The sequence below is a fragment of the Lates calcarifer genome, linkage group LG17, assembly GCF_001640805.2.
Source record: "Lates calcarifer isolate ASB-BC8 linkage group LG17, TLL_Latcal_v3, whole genome shotgun sequence".
Classification (NCBI taxonomy): domain Eukaryota; kingdom Metazoa; phylum Chordata; class Actinopteri; family Centropomidae; genus Lates; species Lates calcarifer.
In genome coordinates, this window is record NC_066849.1 from 19,876,550 (window position 1) to 19,888,747 (window position 12,198).

At 39.8% G+C, this 12,198-nt stretch overlaps 1 protein-coding gene across 1 annotated transcript in view; it reads right to left on the reverse strand.

Annotated features, from left to right (window-relative positions):
* The window catches only part of fcho1 (FCH and mu domain containing endocytic adaptor 1), a 54,612-nt gene that overhangs the window by 20,848 nt on the left and 21,566 nt on the right, over positions 1-12,198 (reverse strand). Inside the window, exons 3-8 of the mRNA XM_018695909.2 lie at positions 8,828-8,919; positions 5,700-5,774; positions 4,366-4,507; positions 3,927-4,079; positions 3,050-3,154; positions 46-144 (exon numbers count right to left, since the gene is read on the reverse strand). Of these exons, the coding sequence (XP_018551425.1) occupies positions 46-144; positions 3,050-3,154; positions 3,927-4,079; positions 4,366-4,507; positions 5,700-5,774; positions 8,828-8,919 (666 nt within the window). The remainder of the gene's footprint in view (positions 1-45; positions 145-3,049; positions 3,155-3,926; positions 4,080-4,365; positions 4,508-5,699; positions 5,775-8,827; positions 8,920-12,198) is intronic.

Below are 12,198 nucleotides of genomic sequence, written 5' to 3' on the forward strand. Positions count from 1 at the left end.
ATAAAAAACGGAGAAAAGCCTGGGGGGGATTCACTGTGAACATACCTGCCCCACCTGAACATGGGTGTCCTCTATGGAGTGGGAGTAACCTTTGATCAGCTGTTTCATCTGCCGCAGGTGAGTCTCCTCAATTTCCTGAAACTTCTACTCAAACACACACACACACACACACACACACACACACATTCACAATCACACAATCACGTAAGAGAAAATAAAAAATCTTATTACCATGTGAAACCCCTAAAACCTTTCTCTGTGGGTTAACATCTCTCTCTGACCTTTAGTGGAAATGAAATCCTTTAAATATCATCAAAGCTGCACTGACATCTACTTTAAAACACAGCTGCTTCTTTAAGTTGGTAAAAAAAGATCATTTTAGGTAAGAAGGGTTTCACCAGACAGCAAAGAAATTATTTTTTACCATAATTATGTTGTAAATATTTATATTTTCTACAGAATACTGCCACTGACTGTTCAGGAGAATTAAGATTGTGTACACTGTAGGTTTACTTTTGTATGTTTGTCTGGTGCTGTGTGTTTCCGTTTATTGCCCGTTTTTAATATGTGTGTTTTTTTTACACACTTAAACGTTCTTGTTAAGTATTTGTTTCTGTTGTGCTTCTGTCTCTGCACAATGGTGATAGTTTCTGCAGGATCCAGAGAGAAGCAACCAGAATCTAATAAAAAATACATTTTATAATTCCACATATATGCAATAGGGTGAAAATAGCCTTTGAATGAGATCTGAGGATTCAGATGCAGTTTCAGAGAGGCAGCCAGCCAGCACAGGAGGCAGGGGGCTGCCAGGTTGTTAAACCGGCGATAATTCGAGAGGATTTAGTATTTAAGTTTGATCCTGCTCTTTATTCAGCCAGCTCATTTGTTGCTGTCTGGTTCAGGGGGAATTGCCTTGATATAGTGGCTTTGGCTTTTGTTAGAGAAGTGAGCTTGTGAGCAGAGTTTTGCCAGCTCCTTTTCTCCAATTAACTGGGGTAAAATCTGGGCAGAGAGCGCAAACATAAAACACTCTGCTCTCTCTTCTCAGCTGCTGTCAACCCTCAGCTCCATTCCCATCTGCCCTGTGCCACCGCTCAAGGTTTTACTGCAAACTCTTACATCTGGATAAGTGGATGAAGGAGAATAGGAGCCTCTTTCTTGAAACTCCCTAAAAATGTTGCTTGAAGGACAGTATCTGAGTGCTCTCACACTACTGTCTGTTGTCTACACTGTGTGTTGTGTGTGTGTTGTGTGTTGTGTGTTGGACTGAAAGTATGTGATTCACTATGATTTCCAAAGGCTGAGCTACTAATAAATCCATCTGCTGATTGTGAACTGTTCTGTATAAGCTATGTATATATTTATGTAAATCATCTGGTAACCACGGCAACATGGGTGCATGTGAGTGCAGGGATTTTCCCTGATCAAACAGCCGAGAAAAAAAAAATTTTTTGAATTAGACTTGCAGTCTGCTGTGTTTGTATCATAATCTGTGAACACTGAAAGTTTATTGAGTCTACAGAAGAGTACGTGACATAGTGACACCAGAATATTGCTGCACAAGACGCCTCTTTTTTGTCATGTAATACTGATAATGCTCACCATCTTTAACATCTTTGTGACACCAGAGAATATAAATACAAACAATAACTGCTGTCACTCAACAAAATTTGATCTAAGATCTAATTTAAAAAGAACCACACACACACACACACACACACACACACACACACACACACATATATATGCTTCTTTATCTTTATCTTTCACACCTTAGTCAGGCTGGCAGACTATTAATCTACATCTATCTTAAAAATGGATTAACTGTTTAGGCCATTTTTAAGCAGCAAACATTTTCTGGTGCAGCTTCTCAAATATGTTTTTTTTTTTTTAGTTAGTTTAGTTAGTTATATCACTGTAAAATTAATATCTATAGGTTCTGGAGCATTAGTTGACTCTGATGTGATGTGCATTTCTCAAGATTTACATGTAACGATTGAAAACACTCACCAGATTAAACAATGAATGAAAATAATCATTAGATGCATCCTTACAGCAGAATAACCAGAGGACACTGTGAGAGTAGACATATGATTTTGTCAGGAATTCAGAAGGTTAACCTCTGTTAAACTTTTGAATTTTGTTGAACTTTTGAACTATTAAGAGAATGATCTCTCAATCTGTATAAATAATTATTACTATCTCTGCTTTTCTTCTGCTTTGTATATCATAAAGCAAAAGTGTTAAACCAGAGGTGTGTTGTGCTTGAGTCCTAGTCCTGTTCATCTGTTTAGCTCTTTGTGAACACCAGAGAAGATAAACATTCTCATAGGGTACCTAAAACTTTATCTTTAGCTTCATAACTTGATTTATTTCTAAGTAGAAATGTGAGCGAAGGAGGATGATTAAGTGTAAGTGAATAAATTAAAACGTCAGCTACATTCTTTGGAAATGTGAATGTTTTCGCAAGCTGAAGTCCAAACATACACCTCCCTCTGTGCTCTTGCTCTTATTTACTGCTCTGTTATTTATCTGATCTTCCTCTGTTTCCTCTTCGATCTTTTGACATGTTTTTCTCTCAGATACCAGATAACCCCCCACCCCCTCTCACAATTCATGACCAGACCTTCCCCTTCAAAGCTATTACAAGAGATAATTGGTCACAAGGATTTTGGTCATCATTTCAAATGTAAAATACCAAAGTACTCATTGGGGTTTGTTGAAAATTTCCATGGAAACAGCAGCAGTAACCATGGAAGTGTGGAGGCAGTGATTAAAGGTAATGAGCGGGGTGCAGGATGTGCGAGCGAGTGGGTGTTCAGGAGTCGGGGGTTGAGGTTTCCGTTTTTGGGGAAGGCGTGATGTGGAATAATAAATGAAAGGATAAGATGGAGTTCTTGTGTGGTGAGAGGTTACAGAGAGGGTGAGTCAGGGAGATAAAGAGAAAGATGAAGCCCGGGAGAAGAGGAAAAACATAAAAACATCACATCAGAGGGTGGGAGAGACGGAAAAAGAAGTGGCCCTGGGCCCAGCTGGAGTCGGAGCTGACCTGGGCAGACTCGCTCATCTTCTGCTCAAACTCTCCTCCCACACGGTTGTACTTCTCGATGCACACTGCGAATGACTCAGCCGCTTTCTTAGACTTCAGCTCCGCCTAGTGAGAGACAAAAGGAAAAGGAAAATGATAGCCTTTAGCTACAGACTCTCATTCACAAACCCTTAATGGAAATGAACATCTCTGTGAGTGAATGAGAACAATTCCTGCCCAATTATTACAACTAGCCACTCCATTCAGTATTTAGTCTACACCTTCAAAACAAGAACAGCAATTTGTTCACACAGTGAATGTCTGAGACCAGAGCAGTTAGAAAATGATGTCTCCCATGATTGTCATCCCTGGACAAATCTAATTTATTTAAACTATTACTGGCATCCAGGGTCAGTAAACAAATTTTGAGTTGGGATTACTTTGTCGAACAATTATTTAAGTTTCAGCAATTGTAAAATAATGGATACATATTACATTGTACCCTATAGAGCAGTGAAGTTGACCTTTGACCTTTCAGATATAAAACATCATCACTTTTAATGATTTTAGTGAAATTTTATCAGAATTAGTCCATGAATTCTTGAGGTATAGCCAAAAATGTGTTTTGCAAGATCACTGTGACCATGACCTTTGACCTTTATCCACCAAATTCCTCTACTACTGACTAGTCAGAGTGAATGTTTGTGCCAAATTTGGAGAAATTCCCTCCAGGTTTTCCTGAGATATTGTGCACAAACAGACAGACACATAGGGATAAAAACTATTATGGCTAAATACCACTTAAGACACCGTAAATGAGAAAATGAACAGACCCTTTACTTTTATTTCATGATCATCATCGACCTGCAGCATGAACACAGAGAAACAAGTGGCCAACCTTCTCCACTTCCTTCTGTGGAGCTCCCTCCTTCCTGAGTCGGTCTAGCTCCAAACACTTGGCATGATAACCCTCCTTTGACTTCTGAAGGTGACCACTCTGCACCTGCAGCGCCTGCACAGCCTCCACTGTCCCCACCATCTCCTCCTTTGTCTGTGTGATACACACGCAAGCACACACACAAACATGTGGACATCCTGTACAGATCATCATTATACCTGATACTTTAAGGGCAAACGCAGGAATTACCATGAAGGGAGAAGACACTAATTGGATTTTCTGTGATAAATTAGATCAGGATGACAGAGGCTCGATGCAGGGCAAGTAATGAGAAAATACAAAACTCTATGTTCACATAAACACACACACCACACACACAAATCAGCCAGCTCTCTGTCAGAATAGAGGTACACTAACTGTCCTCATCCCAGGTGCGTACCTTGCGGTGAATTTTGACCTGCTCGTCTCCGTACTTGTTGATGTCACGGATGAGATCGTTCATCTTTCTCATCAGCTCGAGGTGGCAGAGGGCGAGTTTGTCTGAGGACACCCTGAACACATCCCACATGGGAGCAAACGTCCTAGGAAACGCACACACAATCAAGAGCACACATGAGACTTCTAGGCAGAAACTGCTCCTTCATCTCAGATTTATTCCAATATCAAGTATCAGACTATAGATATGACATTTACAAGACTTAAAAAAAAAAAAAACATAAGAAACAGTATGTAATTAATACCAGACTTTCCCTGTCGGACATTCACCTCTCAATATCCTATAATATTCAAGAAATCCCTGAACAGACAGCATTTTATTATGAAATGATTATATTTTTGACAAATCAATTGTAAATCTATTTGAGGTGGATATAATCAGTAAAATGATATCATGACTAGGACAAAAACTCCCAAAATAAACACCAAGTTGTTAAAGACTAACTTATAAATAAATCCACTTTTTTGAGTTACTTACATTATGTCTACAGTTATTTAAAATAAGAGGTTAAGAAGATTTTGTTAAGCTGTTAAGTTGCCCTTTAAAACAACCAAAAGCCTCTGAAAACTTTCAGTGTTTTTCATCGAACAGTGAAGACTAAATAAGCAAAAATCATGTTTACTGTATTAAAAATTATAAAAATTATCCTTACGTAAGATTTAATATGAGTTGAACAGTCTAAATCTCACCTTCTTAATTAAGACTTTGTGGGTGTGGTCTGATCAGATTTGATTGACAGGGACCAAACAACCCTCCAACTGTCACCAGAGTCACGTGTTGCTGAATCCTGACCCTGATTACATATTGGACATTGTTTCTTTTCCAGTATAAAGCAAAACTTTTTGACTCTCACGAAAACTTGCGTGTTCCTTAGGGATCCAATCATTTCGAATCAGGAGCTAATTATGTTTTCAAGTCCTTTAATGAGTTGTTTCTGCCATCACTTGCAGAAATAAATTAGCACTATGTCTTGCTTTTGTCCCACTTTTCATCACTTGGTATAGATTTTTAACTTAAAAAAAAAAATAGGCAACATATGTATTAAACCATACAGGCTACATGGTGGAGAGCATCCTTTAAATCATAAATATGGACATTTGGTGATACAGATGGTACTCATTCATATCTCATGTGTAGCCATATGACCATTAGATCTATAATTACAGTAAAGAAAACCTGTCAGGGGGATAAATTCTGCTGTAAGGCACTGAACAAAATGAGGAGCGATTATTGGGTGAAACTTCTGTGACGTCCTGTTTTAACATGTCGGTACTCACCCCTGTGGACTTCCATTGCTAGCCATCTTGGCCAGTTTGCTCATTGATTTGGAGTAGGTCTCCTCAATGGCAGCCCTGCAAAAGTAAACACAAACATAGAGTGTAAACAATCAGCGAAATAACTGACACAGAGGAAACGTGAAAATCGTACATACACAAATTGTACAGTGCTTTTATCTTTATTTCTGTGCCATGCCAAATATTTGACCCAACACAAATGGGATCACAAGCGACAACTATTTTAGAAATCCTGGATCTTCTGACCACTGAGTCTATGAAGTTTGCCCAGTGTAGCTGTTTTATCTGGTCAACAATCCAAAACCAAAAAAATATTTTTATAATATAAGTTATCATCACATATGATAAAAACCAAGTAGCAAATACATGTTTGACAAGCTGGAACCAGCAAATATTCAGCATTTTTCTTGACAGATGACTGAAACAAGTTTGTAAGTACTTTGCTCAAATAACATACATAAGTGTAAATGTCGAAAAAAATTTGAAGTGAACTGTTCACCAAGTGGAGGAGCAACACATCAACAGTTAAACCTGATAAACGGCTTTTAACTGTGTACACATGTGTCGTGTGTGTATAAGAAGTCAGAAGACGCTTCTTTCTGTTTCTCTATTAAAGTCTAAGTTGGCAGTAATGCGACAGAAAGACTGATGTTGTGTGAATTCTTTAAAATGTAAATTCTTCTAAATAGCCTTTAGTCTGGTGAATGTAATATACTCCAATAGCACTTCCTCACAACGCCACTGCCTTTGCTAATGGGCTCATATGTTATATTCTCTATCTGGAACTTACTTTGGCCCGAACGATGGGCATCAGCCACCACTGCAGTCAGCGAGATAAAGATTAATTTTCATCAGTGTTGGGTAAATGTTGCAATAAGGCACATTTAAATGATGAATGGACTTGTTTTGCGAGGCTAGGCATAAAACTTTAATAAGCATCTGTAGACCCTGAAGAGAAAGGAAGACAGAGCATTGATCCAAATATCCTGAGGGTGAACAGACAGAACAACTTGCTACTGAGAACAGAGAGAGCCATAAACAAACTGAGAAACTTGCTGTTTATATTCTAGCAGTGATGCTGAAGTTGTGTTGGGGTTTCTTTTTATACTTTTTGTTTTTTCACGATTTTCATTGAGTCAATTAATAATTTAGCCTGATGTGTATTGTATTCCTGCCATCAATGATCCCTCACTGACAAGAAGTAGTGATGTATCTTCATGAGACTGAGCACCAGGGCCTGAGCAGAGAATGTTAAAAATGCAATAACTGAGAAACCCTGAGACTGTGGTTTAGAAGAGCTGTTGCGGTGATTCATGCGGTCTCTCATATCAGAGAGACCTTTCAGGAAAGTGGAGCGAGTGGAACGACGGTAGAAAATACATCAACACAATTGCCTTTTCTCCATCCTGTGGGATCACACACTATTTTACCCACAGTGCCCCTATTTCATTTCCTGGCTGCTGATGTGTTGTCTGCTGCTGTCCGAGCAGATAAGTGAATTTCCCCCTGCAAGGAATGTGCACCGGCGCTCTGAATCAATGTCCGGATTATATCACAGGCCTGACAGTGTGTGCTGTGTGTTCACTTCAGCTGCTACTGCAACTCCTGTGGGAACCTCCTTACTGCCCACAATTTACTCACTGATAATTACTAATTAGAAGACAGAGTATTTAATATAACAAACTACCCACTTTTAGTAGACCATTTTAATTAGGTAATTGACCAACTCCCCTTAGTTACTGTTGTTACGCTGTTCAAGCCTCAGTTCTCAGTTTCTCCTTCAGTGTCAGATTTACCTCTCAAACTTCTTAATCATTTGAACCTAAATATGCATTTGATGGCTGTAAATGATATTGTACTAAAACAATGAGCTGCATGTCCGAGGCAAAAAGTCCTCTCTCACTAATGGTCCACACAGAGAGTATGCCAAGTGTAGAGCTAGTTAGTCCTGTTGTCAGAAGTACATATGATAAAGAAAATGTTAGATCAGGTTGGATTTTTTTTTCCATTTTAAGACAACCGTGTTTGGCACACAGTTTCACTCTCAACATTACAGGAGAAAAGGCATTCAGGATATCGACTAACCACTGTGTTTGGCAAACATGTCCTATCTTGGGTAACATTGGCTGAGGTTGCTAGAGTGTAAATTTCCCTATAATCAACAGAAACAGGCCCCTAAACTTTAACAGCATCTCAAACAGGTCTTATGTCCTATCCCCGTTTAAATGGCTACACCTCCCTTTAACATATTTTTTTTCTGTTATGTTACCCTCAGTGTTTTGGCCAAAAACAAAAGTAGGTATGCTATAATATAACCAAGTTAGTTAACAATGTGTGTCTTGACTTTGTAGGTAACTCTTGGTTTCTACTGTAGGTAGTGAGCTGGTCTTGCGAACGATTGCAACTTACCCTAAACAATCTAAATTTAGTTTTTTACACTTTAGAGCCTTTGTTTTTTGAGCCTTTCAAAGGGCTTAAAAAGGAAACACCATCCACACTCTTTAAAGGCATTATATTGCTTTTACCAGAGGCTAGAGGAGGTGAGGAGAAATCCAAGGGTTTAACAGGGCTGTCGTGCCAAGCTAAGCTATGATTGGAGGATTGATTTCCATAGCGAACTAGTCAATTGAAATGATTGAACTCATTAAAAGAAGATCATTTAAACAAAGCAGGTGCCAAACAAGGATAAAACATATACAGAGCCTCTGTACTGCTGGAGTTTCGGAGATAATCGACCTGTTCGGGCTTGTGTGCGTGTTTGAGGCAATAGTACGCTTCAAAAAGTAGCACAGCAGTGAGGACAGGGGTCAGAGTTCAAAGCTGAGAGAGACGACTGAAGCAGTTTTAACAAAGAAAGACTTGTTAAAATGCTCTCTGCACAATCTGCAGATGGGACTTAGAAGCAGCATAAATCATGAACACCTCGATACCGCGAGAGATGAAATCCAAACCAGTACATTTATAATCTCTGAGGATTTCATCCAACCTTGGCACAAGCTCTCATCTTTCTTTCCAAGTACAAGTCAAGAATGTTGAATTTCTCCGATTGAGCCCAATCACTACCACCACCACCTCCCACACAGATATTCACAAATACACAAGAACCTTACCTCTCACGGACAAACTCGGCGAGCTCCTTGGTTGCCAGCTGGCCATGCTTCATATTGTGGTAGAGCACGTCAAAGCCGGCATTCTTCTCCCCCTGCCGAGGTACGCATAAAACACACACACACACACACACACACACACACACACACACACACACACACACACACACACACACACACACCGTCTGTTAGCACCCAAACTAGGAACTGCTAACAAAAATTATAAAGTTGAAGATACAGATATCAGTTGATGCGTCCGTGTACCACTATCACACTTGTTTGAGTTTAAGACATATTACATTTTGCCACTGATATTACTCTAAACGCATCAGTGGCTCCTGGGAAACATAAGGAAACACTGCACTATAAAAATTTATATGAAAACAGCAAATTATGTTTAGAGCTGGAATCATTTTGATAACAGATTACCAGCACAGATAAGGGTAAGTTTTAGCAATACTAACACCAATATTACACCTTGTATTTGTGTGTAGAAACTAACTGGTATCATAATGATATTATTGACTTCCTAGAGAACCAAATGTAATATAACTGATGTAGTGCAAAGATGTAAAATAATAGTTTTTTGTTCCTCAGATGATCATAATGAAACATATAGGCCTGTTGGGGGTGAGAAGGTAGATAACGTTTGACAAAAAAGTACATATAATTATAACTTAATGGGATATTTTTGCAGTATTACCTTGAACTTAATATCATTTATGCTGCATTTTTCCTCGTCACACCCCAAACAACAGTATGCTGATTTTGAACAACAGAAGGTCGTCAGCAGGTAACTACTCTGTAATCAACTTTCAGCATTTAGCAGTTGATCAAATCTGCCTAAAGCCAATATCAGAGTTTTGGTGAGAGATCTATGTGTATTTTTTTGTCTAGTAAGTAACCACAGTAACCACATTTTGGTTTTTGTTTCCTTCTCTCTCTGTCCTTTTTCTTGGTATTAAGGTTTATTTGAGTGTTGAGAGTATAAATAGGTTTCCAATCCGTTTTAATTCGGCACGTACTGCTTGTGCCGACTTGAATCGACATCTCTGCACACCATGTGAACAAAATACCATGTGTAGGCAGCATTGTAAACAATAAAGACTTTGCCAACACTTACAAGCTCCACAGCATCTAAACCACCTGCTGCTGTTTGATTGTCAGCCGATTAAAATTCAACATAATGCCGCCTCATTAGCCACCTGCCTCCATTGAAACAGGCTTCCCAGCCTTTGCTGCTACATAAAAAGCCGCACACCGGCACTGCCAAAATTAGCACAAAAAAAATGGAAGACCCTTCTTCAAGCACCCAAAATCAAAGTTAAAGTTAGGGGAAAACACTCTTGTTTTTATTCATTAAAATCTGAGGTAATCTGCTTCATCTGCACTACATGGGTGAGTTTTGATCTGATTTGACTGACAGTGAAGGCATCACTTTAATTGGCTTATTGGCTTATAAACACCAGGACCAATTCTGTTCACTAGCACTGGTTTTCTGTGTGCTGATGGGTACTTGTTCTCAGCCCCCCTTGACTTTGGTGGTTTTAAATATTCACACGGGTTTTCAGCGTTGATGTAAGCAGTTGTTTTTATTCAATGTCAACACACTGGCTTTGTAACCTTAAGTATCTGATGAACAACATTAACCGACACTCACAATTTTAAACTTCACTGTCTAAATGTGGATGTGACCAACAACCAATATCACAAACCCAGACTCCAATTATGTTCTTCTCTCTGTGGAGCACTTGGCATTTTGTTTCTCTTGGTTCAACTGAGAGCTGTGATGACATTTAGAGGGGTGACGTCAACAGATTGTTGTTTTTTATCTGTAATTTAACTGCTGGAACATATCCCACTGTTTGCTGCTCATTTGTTGAGAATGAAAACCTCAGGACCAACATGACTCAGTACCACTGTGCTGTGAGAAAACCACAGAGCTGGGCTGTTGTGGAGAGGAGAGTTGCCTACCTTGCAGCTAAGCAGATTTAACACAGACTTCAGCACCACCTCACACCCATCACTGTCGTAATTACACAAACCTACAGCAGTCTTATCTTAACTCTCCATAATCCAAAAAAGTGCCTGGCTGAGGCAGTATTTTACAAATAGGCCGAGTCGTTTCTCACCACATTTTTCAGTCAACAGACAGCCAGGCTGCATGTGCAGACGGAGGCACAGACAGCTGCCTCTCAGGACCTAAAAATACCCCATTGGAGGAGAACAGACCAGTTCCCAGGTACCAGGGGAATGGATGGAATGCCAAGGAAGGGTCAACCAAAACCACACACACACACACACACACCCTTCACAGTGAGCATACAAAGCAGGGACAGACAGACCGGAGAGGCATACTGAGTGCTTGACTCCCAGTGGTCAGGAAGAGAAACAGTTGTTTTGAAAGGTTGATGATACAAGACCAGACAGAAAACACCCAGGGAACTGAGCCACTGAGACATCACTGCCGACATCTGCTCAAGACCGTCTCTTGAGCATCCGTACGCTGGATTTAGGTTCCCAAAACTTCATCATAGAGAGAGAGAGAAAAGGCAATGTTAGTGACAGTATGTGTCCCAATTAAAGACATTACCTTCATTCTGGCCAATAGAGTTTTGGGAGCTTTAATCCAGTGTGAAGATACAAATAAGATTTGTAAAAACTGTCATGTACAATAACTTTGAAAATAAGACCAATGTTAAGCCCACTGCTTTAAAACATTACATCTATTTAAAGCAGGCTGAAAGAGGACTGCTGTTAGGCTCGGTCACACTGAATGCAGCATGAAACACCAAATATCAGTCGTTTTCTATATCATCCATGTTCAATCCCATTTTCCCCCCTTCCTTACAAAGAATAGGGTTTTGTATTATTACACAATAGTTGAGTGCTTTGACATTAGCTTTTTATAAACAGTGGAGGGGCCTTCAGCCGGCTGCAGAGTGTTGTTTATTGGCAGGGGTCTGCTCTATTCAAAAGGGTGACCATTACTCTCTTGAGGTTTTGTCCCTTTCTTGCAGTTGGCAGACGCCTTTTGTTGAAACTCTACCCTTGCCACAGAAAGATGAGCTGCCAGTCTAAGCCTACACACACACACACACACACACACACACACACACACCACACACACACACACACACACACACACACACACACACACACACCTGCCTCTCCACAGCTCGACACAGCACCTGTCCACCAGTGCTAGCAGGCTGGTCTGTTGGCCGTGTGCAAATAGAGCATGTCCACAGACCACAAGTGATTACAGTTCTCAAATGCAAACATTTGATAATGATAAGTCAGTAACAAGCCTTATTGAAACAAATATAAGCACTCAGCGTTTAGAGCGATATGCCATAACTTTATTGCCAAGG